Source organism: Seriola aureovittata, chromosome 12 (genome assembly GCF_021018895.1).
Source record: "Seriola aureovittata isolate HTS-2021-v1 ecotype China chromosome 12, ASM2101889v1, whole genome shotgun sequence".
NCBI lineage: Eukaryota > Metazoa > Chordata > Actinopteri > Carangiformes > Carangidae > Seriola > Seriola aureovittata.
In genome coordinates, this window is record NC_079375.1 from 380411 (window position 1) to 402396 (window position 21986).

The window sequence follows — 21986 nt, forward strand, 5'->3', positions numbered from 1 at the left end:
CTACATTTATGTGTCCATTTTTGTGTGTGTGTGTGTGTGTTTGTGTGTGTGTGTGTGTGTGTGTGTGTGTGTGTGTGTGTGTGTGTGTGTGTGTGTGGGTGTCTCTGGTTTGTGTGTGTGTGTGTATAAGAGAGAGAGTCTGACTGTTGAAGGAACAGTGCTTATACAAATCTATGGGAGAAAGGGGTCAGCAAAGCTCTCATACTCCTGCCATTTAATACAAAAAGGTAAATAATATCAGCAAAATTATCACATGGTCAGCGCCACAAGACTCTCCTGAACACCTCTATGTGGTTTTGGTGTTTCTAGAACCAAAAAATTGGAAATAGGAGCGATTTACAGAAAAGGGTCAGTTCTGACAATTTTTAGAGCTTCTCCCACTCTAGTGATGATGTCATCCACTCGAGCCCTGAACAATCCTTGCAATACACACCCATTATAAATTAAAAAATTATCTGAAAAAAGCATGAAACTAAATCTTTGATAATTCAAAAACTGTACAATATACGAAAAAGCTGAATACAAGTTTAATAGCTGAATGTCTTGTGAACATTTTAAGGTTTGAATGAAGTCTGTAGCTGAAAGTATGCTGAAGCAGTTGAAGCTCAAAGAGGCTGAAGCTTTCAAGGATTTGAACATTCTCTCCATTCATTTGAATGGCACAAAAATTGCAGAAAAAGCGTAATATTTAAAAAAATTGTGAATAGTAGAAAAAGGTTGTATACATCCAATAATATACAGAACAATCTGAACGTTTTGATAGTTGAATGGTTTTTGTATGAAAAAGTAAGAAGGAGTAGTTAGAGACCGTAGAAAGGTGGAAGAAGTAAGAATAATAATATGATTAAAATATAAAGATTTGAATATTAATAGTGGGAATGTATAGTGTGTTCGAGACCACAACGCTGTGTCAGAACAAAAAGGAAACACTTGTCGCTATTTAAGATTTTCTCTTATATCCAGTCCCTTCCCGGTCTGTCTCTGTTGCTTTAATAAATACTCCCCTCACATTTCCTGTTTTCCCCTGCAACACCTAACCAACAAGCATTGTTACATTTTTGTATGTTGCACCTTAACAGTCAGCTTCATGCGTGATAGAGTCAGACACACAGGCCTGCAGCAAGTGTGGGGAATTGAAGCGTATGCGTGTGTGTGTTTGTGGGTGCGTAACAGGACCAAGTTGCCTTAATGGTCTCTACCCTGTCAGGTTACATCTCTGTCCAACAAAGGGAGAATGGATCTTTTCTGACACACACACACACACACACACACACACACACACACACACACACATACATATACACACACACACACACACACACACACACACACACACACAGATACAGAAAACTGTTCACAGCATCTTCAGGAAATGTATCCTTTCCTTCAAGTTTTTGATGCTATTCATCATTTTTGAAATAATAAGCTTTTTCTGCAATTTATACAATAAGTAAGTTAATGGAGATGATGTTCAACTCCTTTAAAACCGTGACGTAAAAGTGATGTGTGTAACCATAGCTACATAAATGGCGATGGAAGGCGAAAAAATTCCCATGATATATCTGGTAACCTAAAGATGTTCTTTCATTTTATCATTTTATTATATATTATTATTATCACCCTATAACATGTTTTACCCCTCTCTCCCCATTTTCAAATGTAACACAATAACAAGTTTATTCAAAAACATTTTAACTGACTTACTTTGTTCGTTTATCTGAGAACATTTTTACACAGTGAGGATTGTGATATTTATTACATCTTCAGTGATGTCTGCTGTCTTCAGGCACAGCTCCACTTGCTAACTAGAGTCAACTGTGCACTCTAACTGCCATCTCTGAAAATTTTGCTTAAAAAAGCCAGACAAGCTCTTTTAAATCCCATAATTTCCAACCTTCATTGACAATTTTTATATCAAAAATGTAGAGATTTTTTTTTGTCCTGTATCACCCAGTTTTGGTCTCATTCTGATATCTTTTACAGTTTTTGAGGAAGTGATGTGAGTACCCTACACCTCTCCCTGTGACTGAAATATAAATTCTTTTAACTCCTGTATGACAGCAACTCTAAGATAAATCAACACAGTGTATTTGTGTGTACTTGTTTGTGCGTGTTGATGTGTGGTTCTTTGCATGTGTGTACATGTCTTTTCATAATTGTGAGGACAATTTTGGTTAAAAACCATTATTGTGAGGTCCTTTTGGCCGGTCCTGACAACTTCAAAGGGCAGTTTGAAGGTTGAAAGACACACAAACTCTATCACCATCATATGGATATTAACTGTATAAGTGTCTCAATCTGGTAACACAAGCATTTTGGAGCCTCTATGGTAGACAGCCACACACACACATTGACAGACACACACAAACACCATCTTACTTTTTCGATATTCGCCTTCAAAATAAGTGTCACAACAAGGTAAAAAGAACTTAATGGAGGTTCTGTTGGGCAGCTCTACCCCTACACACAAACACACACACACACACACACACAAACAAACACACACACACACACACACACACACACACACACACACACACACACACAAATTGACAGAAACACACAAACACCATTTCCACGAATTGGAAACTGCCAAACACAGAAGCACAGACACTTTTAAAATAAGAGTCTCAAAAGGTCTGAGGTAAGGTAGGTCATAATAGTATGATCTTAGAAGCTATCGTCTATATGGGGATATAGAGGTATATCTTTATTGCAGATCAATTTCTGTTAGGGCATGTACATGTGTGTAAACATGTCTCGCTATGGTTGTGGGGACAAATTTGGATTTGAAACTATCAGTGTGAGGTTATTTTGGCCAGTCGTAACAGTATCAAAAGGCTTTTTAAGGGACAACTGCAGTGACTTAGGTTAGTGTCAGGATAAGTCTCTAAGACATGAATGAAAATGAAAGTAACGTCATTTGTACAGATTGAAATGAGAGGAGTGACGTACACGCAGCAGGCACATAAAAAATTTCTCCCGGAATTTTCCAGTCATTATTATTATCATAAAAAGACTGATGAAATTCTCTATAGCAAAAAAAAGTCTTTCCTTTTTTTGCACCAATAAAAACTTACTTATTACACCAGAGAAAAATTTATTCTGCCATTTCAAAATGAGTGGGAAGAGTGAGTGGCAAAAGCTGTATCCCTTTGTGCTGCCCCCTAATGAAAGTATCCTAACCCTATACTAGAATAAGGGGAATACTAGATGTAAAAACAAAGACTTACAAGATAAGGCTGTATTTGCCAGATTAAATTAGACTGGATATTCTGTCAGACCTACAAATTTAAATTCTAAAGTTTCTTTTATACTTTTATGCTTAGAGATTTACAAGGTAATATTTTATTTTGAACCTTTTTAATTTCACAAGGAATTCTTGTCAAATTGTAATTAATAGATTTTGTTCACAAAAATAACTTGTTATTTTATAATTAGTAGATTAGATAGTTTGTATCGTAGCTTTAGCTATTTACAGATTTACAGGTTACATTTTCGTAGAGTGCTGTTTTTGTATTGATGCATCACTGACAACCTGGTTGGTTAAGAATTGAAATAATTTGTCTCTAAAGGTTGGGACAGTGGAGCTCCAACTGGACCTCTGTGTCCCGGGAGCCTCACAACCGGACACCAGGCAGCCCCACACAGAAGCCAGCTTTCCTCTCAGGGAAGGGAGACCAGCTCCAGCCACTGGCCAGGGTGTGTGACATTACAAGGTCTGTATGTGTTCTGGTAGGAATGTGCACCCAAAATGTTGCAAAGATGGACTGTAATACAATTTTTATGTATTTCACAGTGATATTTCTCAATAAAGAATACTTTATTTTCAGTTAGTTTTGTTAAAATGTGAAATTTGAAATACAGGTGAAAAGTGAAAAGTTTTTTTTTACAGTGCAGACAGGGGTTGAAATCAGGGGGCTGCAGAAATTCACAGTATGAGAAAGATAATGAGTTTTACACATTACAGATTATGTAAATATCTTCTGCTAGACCCCCAAAATAAAATTATAAATGTGAAAATGCATAATATAACCCCTTTGAAGCACAGTGGTAAAATGTCCAACATACAGTGCTAATGCAGGACACAGTGTGTCGTTTATGTGGAGAGGTGAGAGTTGGATGATTGTGTTGCGTTTCAGACTTTCATGTCCTGTCACATTCCTACAGATCATGTTCATTTTTTCTTTTCTTTTTGAAATAATTATTTATTTATTATTTATAATTATTTATTTTATATGTTTATTTTTCTATACCTTTATCAGTTCAGACAGTAGAGAGGTGACAGAATAGAGAATGACATTAAATAATGTCTCAGGTACAAGTCATTGTTCATGGTAGGCTCCTTAAGCCTCTAGATTCAGGTGTTAGTTCAGATTGTCATTTTATACTTGCTATTATAAAACATCATCACCACTTTAAAGCACTTTACTAATGAAATAAAGTAGTAAGATTGTAAATTGTAACAATCTTCCTTTTTACTCTGTTGGGAATCATCATTCAAGAGACCAGATGCTTCTTTGCTCCAGTGGACAAAGGAACTCACACCCCACAGTTGCCCACTGTTCACACCTGGGGACCACCCCCCAACCCCCCCCTACGGACCTCACTGGCCAGCCAGTGTGGGTCAGCATGTGACCCCTAGGGTGTCACCAAACAAAACCAGATCTCTTGTCCCTCTTCTCTCTCTTCTCTTCTTGGTTTGCTCTGGAGAGCAGCTCCTGCTCTCTGCTCCCGGCTCTGCAAAGGGCAACAAGGCCCCAGCCCAGGTCAGCTCTGCTACCTGAGAAACCAGCTCTCTCGCCGGCCTGCTCACAGCAGCCTGCAAACACTCTTCTCCTCAACAGCAGCGACCTGCTTCGGATTAACTGAGAGTTGATGTCTTGTCTTGTTGTAATGTTTGCTTAGGTTGTGGTCAGTCATACAGTTAATCAGTTACTCGTATGTTCACACACACAGCAGTACGTCTCAGTTCTAGAACTTGCATGAAGCTAACCTCCTCCCTCTAACCTGGTACCTTTAGATTACATGAGCTAGGCTAACAAAGAAACTCACACCTTCCCTCTCACACACACCAGGTGGTCTCAGCGGCCATTTTGAGTAGTTTCTTTGTTTACCGCTATCTTGTGTAGTCTTCTTTGTTCAGGTCATGTGGTCACGGTGATCACTTTGAATTGGCTATCTTGCCTTTGTTTGTGTCCCCACAAACACACACACATACCCCTACACACACACATACACACACCTGTATACTAGATTGAACATTGTGTTTTACTCTGCTCCATTGTAAATAAATGCCTTTAAGTATAACTACTGGAGTGTTTAATGTTGCACAAGCGTGAATATTGCCAACCTCTACTTTGTAGAATTCCAATCCTTCAACTTTAACTTACTGTTGATTTGGTAATTTGGTTATAGCTAGTAAGCTAATTGTAATCGGAGTTCCAGATTAATGGTAATAAATTGAGACTAAAACCATATTGGCTATTTTGCCTATTAGTTAAGGCTGGTGCCCTGAGGACTTTAATTCATCATTAAATATTATTAAATATTATTCAATATTATTAAATATATTTAATATTAATATCTTTAATATTAATATATATTTTTAATTTATGATAGCCAATAAATTGATAGACAACCGAAATCCAACATATTTGGTGTCCAGCTCATGAGGTAGAGCTCAGACCCAACAACTCTTTTAACTTACTTCCAAAATCTCGAACAGTGAAGTTTCTGTTGCGGAGCTCCTTGGGTGTCTTGAAGAAGAACTTCTGGCCAACAGGAGGAAGGTCCTTGTCAACAGCAGTGACTATCTGGATCACCTGGTCAGGGAGCCAATAGAGAGAGAACAGTGAACCAGGGAACCCCAGAGAGAAAAGTCGGTTGGCTCACAGGTAAAATATTAGGAAGGAAAATGAAACAGCAACCTTATCCCCTCCCTCTAATCCAGAGGTGCATGTAGTTACAATCAAGCAAATTCCCTGGGTAAATATCTAACAAATAAAATCGTTCAGATATGTTCCACACTGTTTCGGTTAGATACAATGGACGGATCCTGTCAAACAGATAGATCAAATTACCTGTCCAACTCTGGAGTTTTCACAGACGAAGGTATCAGAGGGAACAGCCAGCTCAGGAGGGAACTCGTTCACATCCAGGATGTTAACCGTCACTGACACTTTGATGGACAGCAAAGGGTTGTCTGTAAGGGTCAACATGAAGTAATATATGATTATAAACTCACTGACACAGCCTAATTATTATGTGCCTGCAATGCTGTTCTCACAGCAACAAAATCATGTTGCTGGGAACTGATATATCTGGTAACCTAAAGATGTTCTTTAATTTTATGGTTTTATCATATAGTATTATTATTACCCTATAACATGTTTAACCCCTCTCTCCCCATTTTCAAATGTAACGCAGTAACACATTTACTCAGAAACATTTCTTAATTTGTTCTTTTATCTGAGAACATTTTTACACAGTGATTTACTTCTACTGATGTCTTTTCACTAATAGTATTGACACCCTTCACGTGTTGACGTGCTGACGTCAATTTAGTGTCGCATCTCCAGTCAGTTTCTGTTACTGGTAGAGTTAATTGCTGCTCTGTCTGAACACAGTCAATGTTGCTGTTTTCTTCATCACAGTGTCTAACTACCTGCTGTACATGTTAACTAACACTAGTTCTGCTCCAGCACTCAGACCTCTCTGCTCCTTTTAGCTACTTTCACTAACTCAGCAGTTATTTACATGCTGTTCAGATCTGCTAGTTAATTTAGCTTAGCGGTTAGCACTATGCTCTCTCTCTCTTCCTCTTTCTCGCTCACTCGGTGGTGTGTTGCTGTTACTTCAGTGTAGAGGATTGTAATGTTTATTCTTATATGTTTATTACATTTACATGTCTGCTGTCTTACTTTAGACACAGCTCCACTCACTAACTGGAGCTAACTGCGCACTCTAACTGCCATCCCTGAATAATTGATTTTCTAGTTATTATTATTATCATTATTACTTTTTATTATTATTATTATTATTATTATTACTTTTTTATTATTAAACACCCATGACTAAATAAACAACATTCAGAGCTAAGTTTGGAAGACAACAGCCACAGGTATTACTTAATTAATTTCCTCCATAATGACTGTGTGGGTGTGTGTTCATCAGATTAAAACATTTAGGAACCAGATGTGCACATTCACTCAAAGAGAGGAGTCAGCTTGTAAAAGAACAGAACAACTGAGAGCTGCTGTTGGATCTTGAGGTGATGTCAGCAGAGCTTCTCTTTATACAAGAAACAAATCAGTAATGAAATTAATTAATGGATGACAAGCTAGATTCAATAGTTAAAGGATGTCCATTATCAGAACGTTGAAGAGGTTTAAGCGACACAATTTCAATCGGTAAATCTGCTCCGAATGCAACTAAATCAAATAGCTTTTGGTTTTGTGACTTTAGTGTTAAAACTGCAGTCCTATAATATTAATAATTTTTATTTTATGGAACCAACAATGATCCACACACTGTTCAATATTTCCCTGATTATAAATGAACATTTCAGTCAGACTGACTCATCAGACATCAACTACTTCTCCCCTCCTTTCTTTCTCTCGTTTCTGCAGCAGAAAGAGTCTCATGATGACTTTAACTGTTTTATCTGCATCTCATGTTCATAATAGTTTGTTCATCATTAGATAAAAGACAAAAATACTCATTGAGAAACTTAATGATAATTCATGTTTTTATTTACAGTATATCCTTAGTCTGACTTTAGTAATTGGAAATCATTACTATTATTTATTTTTTATTCTAGTCATATGATCATATTACTTTATGCCATCACTACAACCAAATTTATCTGCAGATATCACTGTCACTGTCTTATATCGTATTAAGTACTTGGAATTAACAACTCTGCCTCTTTCACACGAACGAGCTCGTAGCTGGACAATTAAACCCAGGGTTAACTGAGCCAGTTGATAATCAGCGTCTTAGTACAGGTTATCAGGATAGCCAGCATAGGAGAGATATCCTGAGTATGTTGAACTTGCTTCATAGCACAGGCCTCAGTTTCATCTATTAATTAATGTAACTTTACTGTCAGTCTTCTGATCTGCATTTGTCATCCCTGCCTGTGCTGTTACTGACGAAAAGGACCTCTCTATAACATCCCTCTGTTAATGTGAGCACATTAGTCTGCACAAAACTGGGAATACTTTAATCACGAATTAAATATCACTCAGGGTTTATTAATTGGTTGACGATAGCTTATTGTATTACACAAAAACCTGTACTAGTAAAACACAAATTTTTACTAAAACTGGTTTCAGATATGTCCAAAATAATGTATGTTTCAATAGCTTTTACATTCACCATAAAATATGATTTACAGAAACAATGGCTGTTCCTAGTCTAACATGACATATTAATATTAATGCTGCTGCTGTGCTCTGTACTGGTGATCCCAGTCGTCACATCAGTTTTTGGCCACTAGATGGAATCAGACTTTACATGGTCCCCAGGTGTGTGTGTGTGTGTGTGTGTGTGTGTGTGTGTGTGTGTGTGTGTGTGTGTGTGTGTGACTGACTGTGAATGTGTGTGTCTGTGTGATTACTGTCATCTCCACATCTCCTTTGTCCAATCATTTTGGATCACCCTTTCTTTAACATGATCTTGTTTTTCTGTCTACAGCTGAATGTGACAGTCGGAGGATTTACATGGTTGCTCTGCTAATAAAGACGGTTGTCAGATTCTTGGGAGCCCATTGCCTCCTCAAGAAGCTTACAGGAGGAAATCAAATGGTGCATACACAGTGTGAATGAGTTAAGCTGCTTGCTCAAATGTACTTAATTTAGTTTCCACCACAGTTAAAACAGCTGCAGCTGCATTCCAATCAAACGTAGAGAAAACAAGGGGAAAGAGAGGCACAATCATATTGAACTGGAGTCTAACTAAAATAGGCCATGCATCCCTCAAGAATTTAAATTATCACAATGGTTTGTCTTTATATGTTCTAATAATGTATACCATAACTTTCATTCAAAGTTGTACAGTGCACAATTTGACATTGGTTTACTACAAAACTACAAAACATTTCATCTGTTGACAAAGGTAATGTTGTATGATGAGAAGCTCCAGATAAGCTGGTCAATGGATCATATGGTCAGAATGTTTTCTCAACTGATGTTTCCAAGTTCAAGAATCAACTTTCAATAATCCATTTGCTTTTAAGCAAACATGGATGAAAACATGCTCAGAAAAAATTGAAAACTTGAAATTTGAATTTTAGCATTTATATGACAGTTGGGTAAAATGTATCTGCTAATGTATGATATATGATATCCAAAGCTTTAGTTTGCTTAAGTTTTAGACTGTGTTTCCATCTGGTATTAATATTCAGTCTGTACCTGGATATTTTATCTGGATAATACTAAATGAGCATTCATGTAATCTTGAGTCTGCCCACAAATCTCATTAAGCACATTGGGTAGGAGGATCTGACCCATCTCAGATTAAGGGAAGCTGTTGGGATCTTCTTATGTTTCTTTTGACAAGTGCTCCTTGATAGCTTTTTAAAAGGCATACAAGTTACTGGCCTAATCATTGGGATTCAATGCCTTGCTCAAGGACACATGAGCAGGGATCAGATTGCCAAACTGCCAAATAATTAGTGGACAATCTGCTCTACTTGCTGAGATACAGCTGCTTCTAAACCTACAATTTCAATGATGTTGCTTTGCGCCTTTTATCATTTATAAACCAGAATTACATACAAAAGATAGTGAACTGAGGTGACACGTGGCTGTAGGTTAAAACAAAATGATCTTGGATGACCTGAGTGCTGAAGGCAGGTGCGCACCCCATGGGCTCAAATGCCCTGAGCAGCAAGTCCCTTTTTTTGATTCCCGACTGGCCAGAGCATTTGCTGCATGTCATTCTCTTGCTCTCTTGCTGCATTTCCTGTCAGTCTCTATCGAATAAAGTAATAAAATGGCCTACAAAATTATCTTTACTCCAATGAGAATGAAAAGTAATTGATAATGTTCAGAATCCTGTGAAGAAGACTGTGACATGTTTGTCGGGTGTGACTATGTCAAGTAAATATGATCAGTTAAAAAACATCTATAAAATAAGGGTTAGGGTTACTCTTTCACTTTCACTTTATGTACCAGTGGTAGGAGTGTTTGACTCATCGCTCTCAAAAACATGTGCAATCATCCAGCAACTATTTCACTGTCAGGCTGTTCATTTGTTTCCAGTTAGATTTGTAATACTTAAAGTAAAAATTTCAAACCCCATGGGGATGTAGCATTTTCAGATGCTTTCATATATGAGGTGACAGCCTGTATACAACTGTCTGGATCAGATGTGCTTTCTGGTTAATGACATTTTGCATTTGTTCAAATAGCCCTTGTGCTGAAGCTTTTGAGCCTGTGTGTAATTGAATATGTGGTGGTTCTTTGAGTGTAGCACTGTGTATGTGTGTATGTATGCACCCTGTTTGGACATATGTTGTGTGAAACCCAGTCAGTCTTGAAATGTAGAGATAATTATTCTGTTTGGTGTTGATTTCTCTTGTTTCATGGTTGTTCTTTGATCATTGGTGATGAGGTAGTTATTTTGACAGATGAACTGATTGACCTTTGTATCTGGTGATGTGATTGTCTTTGGACAGTTTGTCGCTTTATATAGAGGGTCTGAAACAAGAGAATCAAAAATGATACTATTGTTTTTGTATGCTTGTTCTGAATGCAGGACGTTGTTGTGAAATACTTACTGACTTTGGTTGCCACTGCAGTAATATTGTGCTGAACAGCTGTCTCTCTGTCCACGTATTCATTAGTGGAGATGGTTCCCTCAACAGTGTCAATGTCAAAACAGCTGTCAGACTCTGTGTGCCATTCCAGTGAATACCTGCAGAGACAAGACCAGTCCTCATGAGAGGGTAACAAGTTCAAGTGGTGAACTGGGTGATCTGTCATCAAAAGGGCTCATAGAGATACTCTCACAAGGGTCACAATAAAGAAAACCCATTAACCCATTTATACCGGATGCTGCGCAGCGTAACGCAACATTGCCCCTCCCGCCGGTTGCTGCGTAGCGCAGCATTGTTGATTCCTCGCCATTTTGATGACGCATGCAGCATATAAATATGTAAAATATGTATAAATATATCATGAAAATGACGAGGAATCAACAATGCTGCGCTACGCAGCAGCCAGCAGGAGACTCAATGCTGCGCTACACACTGAAAGGTAAAAGCTAGGATAGGAATAAACAAGGTTAAATATTTATACCAAATCTGAATCAAAAAATGTTTGAGTTCTCTTCTGTACTTTGACAGTGGCTACATGCAGTACTGGGTGCTGTTAATATTGTTCAAAACACAAGCTAATGAAGAGCGTGTTACCTGACAGCGCTGCTGCTGGCATCCAGGTCGTGAGCTGTCACTGAGCCAATGATGGTTCCTGGAGAAGTGTCCTCATACATATCCATATAATAGGAGGTCTTGGTGAAGACAGGAGGCTCCTCCATGTCGAGGACATTCACCTTTACTGTTGCTGAGTCCTTGAAGGGACCCAGGTGGAGGAAATGGGGGTCCAGCTGTGTGTTGGATGCCTGCACCTTGAAAGTGTATGACTTTTTGGATTCATAGTCAAGGGTCTGCAGAAACACAAGAATGAAGTAATAGAGAGACGTGGAAATATAGAATCAGAATCGTAAAATAACTCAGACTGGTATTTTCATAACCATATAAGGGCTGTATAGTGTACTTGAAAAAAAAGTAACATAATTTTCTTACATTATTTTGTTACATCTCAGGCAAATGCGGTAAGAACATGAATGTCTTGTCCACCAAAATGAAAACAACCCCACTTTTTGTATGAGAAAAAAAAATCTTGGTATGGTATGAGAGCTAGTCATTTTATTCTTTCAATATAAATATTATTATTATTATGTGCCTGCAATGCAATAGCATTGAAGGCATATTTTATTATTCTGCATACTTACTCGTCTTATTCATCTTCCGTATCGAAATTTGAAAAAAACAAGCCAATATTTACTGTATATATCAATGAGTGTGGCTCGATTGGGAATTGTATGCTATGACTTTTCTAAGTGATTCGAGTAACCATGGCGACGTAAATGACGATAAAAGGTGAAAAAATTCTGATAGAGAATGAATGGGGAGACGTCTTGAAAAGGACCAACTTTGGAGCTCTACTGCTGCGTCATACTTCAATGTAGAAAAATGGTTGAAATGTTAAACGGGTCACGAGACTTGAGACTCTTTTGGGTTAAATTGGTATTTTGACAACTATTACAGTTTACACAAAACCACAGTTTACGTTTTCTGTCATTTTTAGACCATTTCAGATTTATAATAGGTGTGTATTGCACAAAATGTTCAGAGCTAGAGTGGATGACATCATAACTAGAGTGGCAGAAGCTCTAGAACTCCTCCGAAAGAAACCTGTTTAATATGTCTTCAAGACCACACAGTCTTCACACATCATGGCTTCCTCAGTACTAGAAAAATTGTCCTGTTTCATAGAATGTGTCTACCTTAGCACAGAGACTTATAGAATTTAAACATGAGCCTCGAAGCGATGGGAGTACCTTCACCTTCACCTCTCCCATCGATTACAATACAAATTCAGGAGCTGATTTCCCGAGAAAAAGTGACATTTTTCTGTAACTCGCTCCTGTGCTCCTGTTTTGGCTTTAGAAACACCAAAGCCAGATATGCAGTGCACAAAGATCTTGATCTGGCCACAGTCCGGGTTAGAGAGTCACACCCAGATCTGAGTCAGCTCTGTGTCTTCCAGCTACACACAGGTGTTCGAACCAGCTCGTTAAGACTCTTTGATCTCTGTGATGTTTATAAAACAGACACACTGACACACACACAGACACACACACACACACACACACACACACACACACACACACACACACACACACACACACACACACACACACACACAGACACACACACACACACACACACACACACACACACACACACACAGACAGAAAGCTGTTTACAAATTAGTGCTTATAGAGAGAAAGATTACAGTTCAACAGTAAATACAGCAGCAGACATAATGAATTCACTCTGAGCTTTGAGATCAAACTGTTCAGCCATCATAGTAGCTCTCCCATAGACTGCAATACACACTTGCACACACACACACCACCACCACCACCATCACCATCCCCACCCTTCACCCTTCATAATGTTTTATCACTGAAGGTAGGCTAAATAACAGACACATCTCTGTATAATCTGATATACACTACATCCTCCATAGTGATCAATTGAATCAACAACTAAATAATAACCCCAAAAAATGCCATCTGAGTATATGAGTATATTAGTAATTATCAGGTGTATGCTCAGGCTCCAAAATGCATAACTACAATTAATTGGTTGATTTCATTGCTGTTATCACCTGGGAACTGATATATCTGGTAACCTAAAGAAGTTCTTTAATCTTATAGTTTCATCATATATTATTATTATCACCCTATAACATGTTTTACCCCTCCCTCCCCATTTTCAAATGTCACGCAGTAACATGTTTACTCAGAAACATTTGAACTGACTTTTTTCATTAATTTATCTGAGAACATTTTTACACAGTGATTTACTTTTACTGATGTCTTTTAACTAATACTAGTGACGCCGTTCTCTGCTCCTTTTAGCTACTTTCACTAACTCAGCAGTTATTTACATGCTGTTCAGATCTGCTAGTTACTTTAGCTTAGCAGTTAGCACTATGTTCTCTCTCTCACCCTCTTTCTCGCTCGCTCAGTGTGGTTTTGTTGTAACTTCAGTGTAGAAGATTTGGATGTTTATTACATCTTCAGCGATGTCTGCTGTCTTACTTTAGGCACAGCTCCACTAGCTAACCGGAGCTAACTGCGAAGTCTAACGATCATCCCTGAAAAGTTTCCTCAAAAAAAGATAGACAACTCTTTTTAAAAATCCCACAATTTCCAACCTTCATTGACTATTTTTATATCGAAAATGTAGAGATATATTTATCCTGTATCACCCAGTTTTGGTCTCATTCTGATATCTTTAACGGTTTTTGAGGAAGTAATGGGAGTACCCTCCACCTTTCCCATTGACTGCAATACAAATTCAGGAGCAGGTATGACGTGGCAGAAATGGGCAAAGCTGATTCTGATTGGCTAATTAAACTAATTCATTCTTAGCCTTTTAACTCAGGTATGAGAGCAACTCTAAGGTAAACCAACACGATGTATTTGTGTGTACTTGTGTGTGCATGTTGATGTGTGGTTCTTTGCGTGTGTGTACATGTCTTTCTATAGATGTGAGGGCAGTTTTGGTTAAAAACCATTATTGTGGCCAGTTCACTGTCAGGACAAGTCTTCTATGTCTATGACATGCATGAAACTGAAAGTAACGTCCTTTGTACAGATTGAAACGTCAGGAGTGAAGTACACACACCAAGCAGCAGGCATATTCAAAATTTCTCAGGGAATTTTTTTAGTTTATAGTCTATGGTTTATACATTTTAAAAGAATTAAATGCACAGCAGAAGTTTCAAACTGAGACCTAAAGGATGATTTATTGCTTTTCATTGAATCAGCATTTTTTAGAGGGATAAACAATCTACATGTGATTAGTCCTGTGTCTAACACTAGTACATCATAAACCAGAATCCTTATCATTAGTTATTTGTTTGGGCATTTCTGGCCTTTGTTATAATATGTGATACTGAGAGAGATACAATGGCTCCGAGAGCTCAACAAACTGCAGAAAACACATGCAAAGACTAAAACGCTGCAAAAACTCACAACACATGTAAATACACAAACCTGCTTTAAATTCAGAAAGCATCTTCATCAATTTGACAACACATGCGCTGCAAAAAAACTCACAACAAACACTGTGAGAATTCAGTCCTAGAACACAAAGGAAGTGTTTCCAGAGGACACAAGTGTAGGTGTGTCAGTGGGAGATGGGGCATGAAGGCATAATCATAACCACAGTGGCCCGGGTTTGAGCTCTCAGGGCCACCGTAGAGAGAGACAGAAAAGTTAGGGGAGAAATCCTTGCTGGATTAAAACCCAGGCTGCTGGATTAGCGTTAATGGTATGTGCTCTACCAGGTGAGCTAACAAGGTGCCTTCATGTAAAGTACTCTGATGTATCCTGAATATGCTCTGTTCCAAAACACTGTCATCCCTAATGTTTTTACTAAATGAGGGACAGTTATAATTCTAACTTGGAGAAGACTCATCCAAACATGTTAGACTCACGAAACAATGCTTATATTTATTCTCTAATAAAACTTTCAGCTGGTGGTGTGTGGGTGAGTTCCTATGGCACACAATGCTGTGTGTCTGTCCCTCTTTCTCATGATTCAATAACAGCTTTTTAAGTTAGTATGCCTTTACAAAAATCATGAATGTTATTGTACATCATTACTGAAATCTAGTGATATAATTTTACATTTTTGTTTAACATAATTGAAGAAGAGGAAGCCTCAGAGCCTCCTTCATGAAGAAATAGGTTAGATTTAAAAAAGGGGCTACCAAATCATGTGCACCAAACTAGCGTAACCAGGAAAAGCTAGTCTGGAGCCCTGAATGTGGAATTCCATTTAGGAATCTTAATCAGTTTGAAATGGTACCACATGATATGAAATATAATCACATCAGAAATATCATAAATAATAAATTTCCTTCAGCAAATTATTCACATCCTTGTCTATATACTGTATACATAGATTCAACAGGTATGATATCTGCCTATTAAATCATTTTATTGAAAAATGTGCATTAGAAGTAAGTTTTTATTGACAAATTCTCACAATAATCCACATAATTTGTACATCTGTGTACACAAGACATTACAGTGAATGAAGTGGGAAAGCTGTTAAAAGCTCAAAGGTGAGACTGAGATTACTCAACTCTTACTGTCTGCAGGAAATGTGTGACAGCAGGACTATTATTCAGCCTTTGAATCTGTTCTGTTGTTTGGACAATTCTCAATGACAAACACTGAGTATCAACAAACAGACCAACACTCAGTCTGCACTCTAACACAATTAGCGACAATGACAATGAAAATATATATGAAACTGATTTGCTATCATGTCTGCTGTAAAATGGTGAACACAGGACAGCAGAGAGCAACTGCAAACCCAATCAACAAGCTCATTAACATCACTAATCTACGTCTACTAGGGTTGCACGGTATACCGGTACCAGTATAGTACCGCGATACTAGAGTTTTGAAAACGGTACTATACCAGCATTTAAAAACAAACGGTACTTTTAGTCATTTTATTGAATGCAAATGAATTGGTAAATTGGAGCCTGTCTCTTTAAGCACTGCGAGGCCAGCGAGTGTGACGTATGACTCGCATGTTTAGACTGAGGAGGAGAGAGAAACGACAAGTCGCGTCTTATACAGACGGAGCGGGTTGAAGAAAATACAGTAGATAGAGATGGCAGCTGCAGAAAAGCCCGTACTTGTGGTCAAAATGGGGGCCCGAAGTACGGTGTGGAAATATTTCGGGTTCAAACCGAACGATAAAGGCGAGCCACTGAACCCAGAGGCACCGCAGTGCAAGCGATGCTACAAAGTGTGTCTCGCAAAAGCAGGCAACACTTCAAACCTGTCGAAACATTCAAAGGACAACCATGCGGACTTGTTCCGAGACTTCAGTCAAGAACGACAGGTGATAATGTTGCTCACCTGTTCACTGCACTGTAATGTCAATGAAAGAAGTACAAAGCCCCTCCCAGCCCAGTAGTAAACCTACAGTAGCCTGCAAACAGAGAGCTAAAACATGTCCATGGTTAATAAATACATTCAAAAATATATTTTTAAAAATTAAATGACATTCTTTAAATATTTAAATAACCCATTAAGGCAATACATAATATAATGAAATATTTTTTACAAAAAGTATCGAAAAGTATCGAAATACATATTGGTATCGGTATCGAAACAGAAATTTGGTATCGTGACAACCCTAACGTCTACTCAACTAATACTTCTGAATATTTGAAGACAAGTCGTATCAATACTTTGAAAAATCTGCAGAGATCAATAGGCAATGTAAGCAAACCTAACCAATGAGAGAAGACTAAATGTTGGTGCTGAAAACCATGGATGAATGGGCTATCTCATTTCTAAAATAAGAGACATAGCTGGGCAGGTTTCTTGCTCAGAAAATGGCTGTCCTGTCTGCTCTGATTTAGAGGATAGTCTAAAATAAAAGCCTCTGCTTGATGTGGTATGACATTTCTGCTGTGTGTTCCGGTGTGTGCTTCTCTGTGTGTATGTATGTGATTGTCATATGAGGTGGTATCTGTCTAGATGGAGCAGTTAACAGTTCAAGTTTTTCTGAGTCCTTAGATCACTCCTTTTGGAGGAGCTATTCTCTGTGATCTTCTTTCCTGTTAAAACCTTTATGAGGCGTTAAAATAAGTGAAACTGAATGCCGTGCGCCACTACGAGCAAGTGTCATATAACGAAGTTCATGTTAAGTAAAAGAAATGCAAGACTTTTTCACTGCAACTGACTGGATATCGTATCAAAATAAAATAAATCTAGGACAGTATAAAAAACGTATGACTTCTTTCTTTTCTCTCCATATTCCTCCTCCTCGATATGTATCACACATCATCAGGAGAACCCAATGGCTGACTCTGCAAAATGAAAACTGTGTGCATGAGAGTGTGTGTGTGTAAAGCCTTTGTGTGTCAAAGGCATTATCTGGTCTAATAGCTTGGTTCAAGGGAAGGTTTAGAGGTAGAATGTTTGCGATCAAAACCAGATCAGCACATTCCTCCGACGCTTAGATCACTGACAGCAGTTCACACGAAAAATGCTGTTGCAAGAATGAAGAATGTGATTTTGAACACTTGACAATACAGAGAGAGAGAGAGAGAGAGAGAAAATGTGGCCTGACAATCTCCTTGGTACAGCTTCTTCAGCTCAGCAGGTATGGGATGTTTAATTCCATATTTGGTACACTTTAAAGACAGGAGTTCTTCCTTCATGTACATTATTTTCTTCATCATCAGACGAAACAACAACGAGTAATAAAGATGTCAATCAACAAAAAATATACTGCAAAAAAACTATGAGCTATGAGGACTCGCTGCCACCAGCGCATCATTTAAGCAATCTTCATTGCACTAGAGGGAAGCACTCATCTCCAGGATATTTTGGCTTCAATTTTGGACAGTGGGAGGAAGTGGAGACACATTGTGCATCTTTATATAAAGTTATAGGTGCTGACAGTAATTGTTAATTAAAAAACATGAGCAGAACTATAAGTAATACCATGGTTGTATGCCTCTGTCATTTTTTTCCGGTTACATCCCTGTTTATCCAGAGTCATAACATTATTAATTATTAGTCATAATTGCTACATGAATTCTTGAGTTATGACTAAAATCATGTTTTGTGATGTCACCATGATTATAACCTTTAACCACCAAAATGTAACCAGTTTATCTTTGAGTCCAGGTGAACGTTTGTGCCAAATTTGAAGAAATACCCCCAAGACATCACTCACATATTGTGTTCACAAGGCCAAAAACATGTTTTGTGAGGTCACATGCCCATGAACTTTAACCCCTGACCACCAAACTGTAATTACTTAAACCTTGAGATCAAAGGAATGTTTGTACCAAATTAGAAGAAATTCCCCCAAAGCATTACTGAGATATCGTGTTCATGAGAATGGGACAGATGGATGGTCAGATGGACCCAAAGACATAATGGATAAAAACAGATTACACCTAAATTTCTCACTATTGATAACTCCTCCATTTCACCCTCCCCCCAGGTTAAGAGTCTGGGTGTCATCCTTGACAGCACACCATCCTTTCAATCCCACATCAGTAACATTACCCGGTCTGCCTACTTCCACCTACGAAACATTAATCGCCTCCGCCCCTCCCTCACCCCCCACACTGCCGCCATCCTTGTCCACAGCCTCGTCACTTCCCGCCTGGATTACTGTAACTCTCTCCTCTTCGGCCTCCCTCTTAAATCTCTCCATAAACTTCAATTGGTCCAGAACACAGCTGCCCGTATCATTACTCGTACCCCCTCCATCCACCACATCACTCTTGTCCTCCAACAGCTCCACTGGCCTCCGGTTCAGTTCCATATTCATTTCAAAGTCCTTCTATTAACATTTAAGGCCATCCACAACCTCGCCCCCCCATATCTGTCCGACCTCCTCCATGTTCCCGCTCCCTCAGATCCTCTTCCTCCACACACCTGTCTGTCCCCTCCGCCCGTCTCACCACCATGGGGAGTAGAGCATTCAGCTGCTCTGCTCCCCGTCTCTGGAATCTACTACTACCCCAACTCAGAAATATCCATTCATTCCCCCATTTCAAATCCCAACTCAAAACACATCTGTTTAAAACTGCCTTTTCCATCTGATGCCAATTGCTCTGTCACTTTTGTATTCTTTTTATTTTTATATTTCATTTTTATTGTTGCTTCTTCTTAATGTGTTTTTAATCTCAATTTGTGTAACTGTGTATGGTGTCCTTGAGTGCCAAGAAAGGCGCCTTTAAATAAAATGTATTATTATTATTATTAAATTCTGAATACCTACCTACCAAGGGCCAGCCGGAACATATACAAGAAGTTTTTTATTCCCTATGCCATGCAGGCACCTAACACAAAATGACTGTATCTGAGAACACTGGTTTCTTATTTTATAAGGTTTGCTCTCTGTTTCTTTTATTTATTTATTTACCTATTTAACGTATCTGCTGTTACCTGCTCATTTGCACAATTGTATGTTGTACATGTTACATTTTTTTAATGGCATGTCTTCTTATGTGGATTATACGTATTTTTATTTTACCTCCTTTGGCAGAAGATAAATTTCCACTGAGTTGGACGATAAAGTCAATCAGTCAATCAGAAAAGAGCTACAAACCAACCAATCAGAATGTAGCTATAAATCTACCAATCAGAATATGGCTACAAACCAACCAATACAATACCACTACAACCCAACTAACCAATCAGAATACAGCTATAATTCAACCAACCAATCAGAATATGGCTACAAATCAACCAATCAGAATACAACAACAAATCAGCTAATCAGAATACAGCTACAAACGAAACAATAAGAATATGGTTGTAAATCAACCAATTAAATTTCAGCTACAAGGCAACCAATCAGAATGCAGCTAAAAACCAACCTATAAGAATACAGCTACAAACCAACTAACCAATCAGAATACAGATACAAATCAACCAATCTGAATTAAAAGTATTCCTTTGAGGAGTACCGGAGATATTGTGTTCACAAGGCCAAAATTGTGTTATTTGAGTTCACCATGACCTTGACCTTTGACCTCTGAAGAACAGACAACCCTAAAACTTAATACCTTTGACCCTTGTTTTTGCCGGCGCAGAGGCATAACAATGGAATGGATCAAGAAGGAGCAACCATACTGTGATGTTAAATTGCAGGTAACAGGTTGCACACCTCCCCCTCCTCATGAAGGTAACAACTACCAACAGTCTTACTGTGTTATTTCTGACACAGGGGAAGGTGGCAGTCTCTCCAAGGCAAAGCGTCTGTTGGACAGCAACAGCATGCTGGATGCTGTTGCATTACCTGAGCTTTGCTTTGCGGTGAAGATTCAGCTGTTTAGCAGAAAACAAAGAAATTCTCCCCGTCGGGGAATCGAACCCCGGTCTTCCGCGTGACAGGCGGAGATACTGTCCACTATACTAACGAGGACTGTTGCTTCCCTTACAGCTCTGGGACATACTTGGTGTTCCCACCAGTACCCATGGGTGTCACCGTATATGTCACATACATCTAAAGGATTTTTGATTTAAACGAGCCTAATCCTTCCCATCTATTGGAAACTTTAATTTAAAAAATGTGCATGATGTGTTGAGTTTCACTCATAATATCTTACCACTGCTGTAATGAGTGTATGTGCAGCTGATAATGAGTGTGTTTACCTTTTTTAAGACTACGATTCCCTCTTGACTGTGGCCATTAGAGATGATGTCAAACATGTTGCCCTCATCGCCTGGAACAATGGCATAATCCACCTCTGCATTGCTACCAGTATCCAAATCGCGGGCCTGAATCCGACCCACTGCTGAGCCAACTGATGCAGACTCTGGCACTCGAAGATGGAAAATACCTGAAAGAATGAAGAAAGGCAACGTACAATTTAGGAAAAAAACATCCATCTTAACAGACAAACCAATCAACAATTCATTAATCCATCCAAACATCACTGTTGAGATGTTCTTACTCTTAGCAAAGCGCGGTGGGTTGTCGTTCACGTCACTGAGGGTAATATTGATGGTGGTGGTGGAGGCCAGCCCCCCCAGCTGACCTCCCATGTCCTTGGCTTGGAGAAGAACCTGGTACTCCTCTTTCACCTCTCGATCCATGTTGGCCAATGCTGTCCTGATCACTCCTGGTGTGGGGAAAATTAGAAAATTAGAAATGAACTATTCTGTAACCCATGTCATGTTTTTTATGTAATTAAGTTTAATCCCCAGATTTCTATCCTATACAGTGCTGCAATGTTTTGTTCAGCACAATAATCTTCACTAATTAACAAAACTTTTTTGACTTTTGAATAAATACAAGTATAAACGAAGTACACCATGGACACATGACTGAAACGTCACCACCTTGTAATTTTATTTGGCTCTCACCTCTTCTACAAAAGCCTTTCCACCTAGAGAGTTAGTAAAATGGAACCTTATGAGGAACTATGCACGTTTTGACCATAGGAACCAGAGTCTAAATTTAGTGCTGGTAGTGGTAATCGAAGTATCCCAAAATGGTACCTGGTCGGGGGGTAGTACTTTCAAAAGGTTCAGGAACTTTGGGATGTAGTGTACATAACTGGCCGGGCATCAGTCACAAGCTATTAAGGAAGTTCATTGTAAGGACATGCAGAGTT

The 21986-nt window shown here is 38.6% G+C and overlaps 1 protein-coding gene and 1 non-coding gene across 2 annotated transcripts in view; both read right to left on the bottom strand.

Annotated features, from left to right (window-relative positions):
* Positions 1-21986, bottom strand: part of LOC130178296 (cadherin-12-like) — a 76997-nt gene that overhangs the window by 13863 nt on the left and 41148 nt on the right. The window contains exons 6-11 of the mRNA XM_056390383.1: positions 21324-21491; positions 21022-21209; positions 11420-11673; positions 10787-10923; positions 6084-6205; positions 5711-5825 (exon numbers count right to left, since the gene is read on the bottom strand). Of these exons, the coding sequence (XP_056246358.1) occupies positions 5711-5825; positions 6084-6205; positions 10787-10923; positions 11420-11673; positions 21022-21209; positions 21324-21491 (984 nt within the window). The remainder of the gene's footprint in view (positions 1-5710; positions 5826-6083; positions 6206-10786; positions 10924-11419; positions 11674-21021; positions 21210-21323; positions 21492-21986) is intronic.
* Positions 20720-20791, bottom strand: trnad-guc (transfer RNA aspartic acid (anticodon GUC)). The gene has a single exon. It is a non-coding gene; the product is annotated as a tRNA-Asp (tRNA).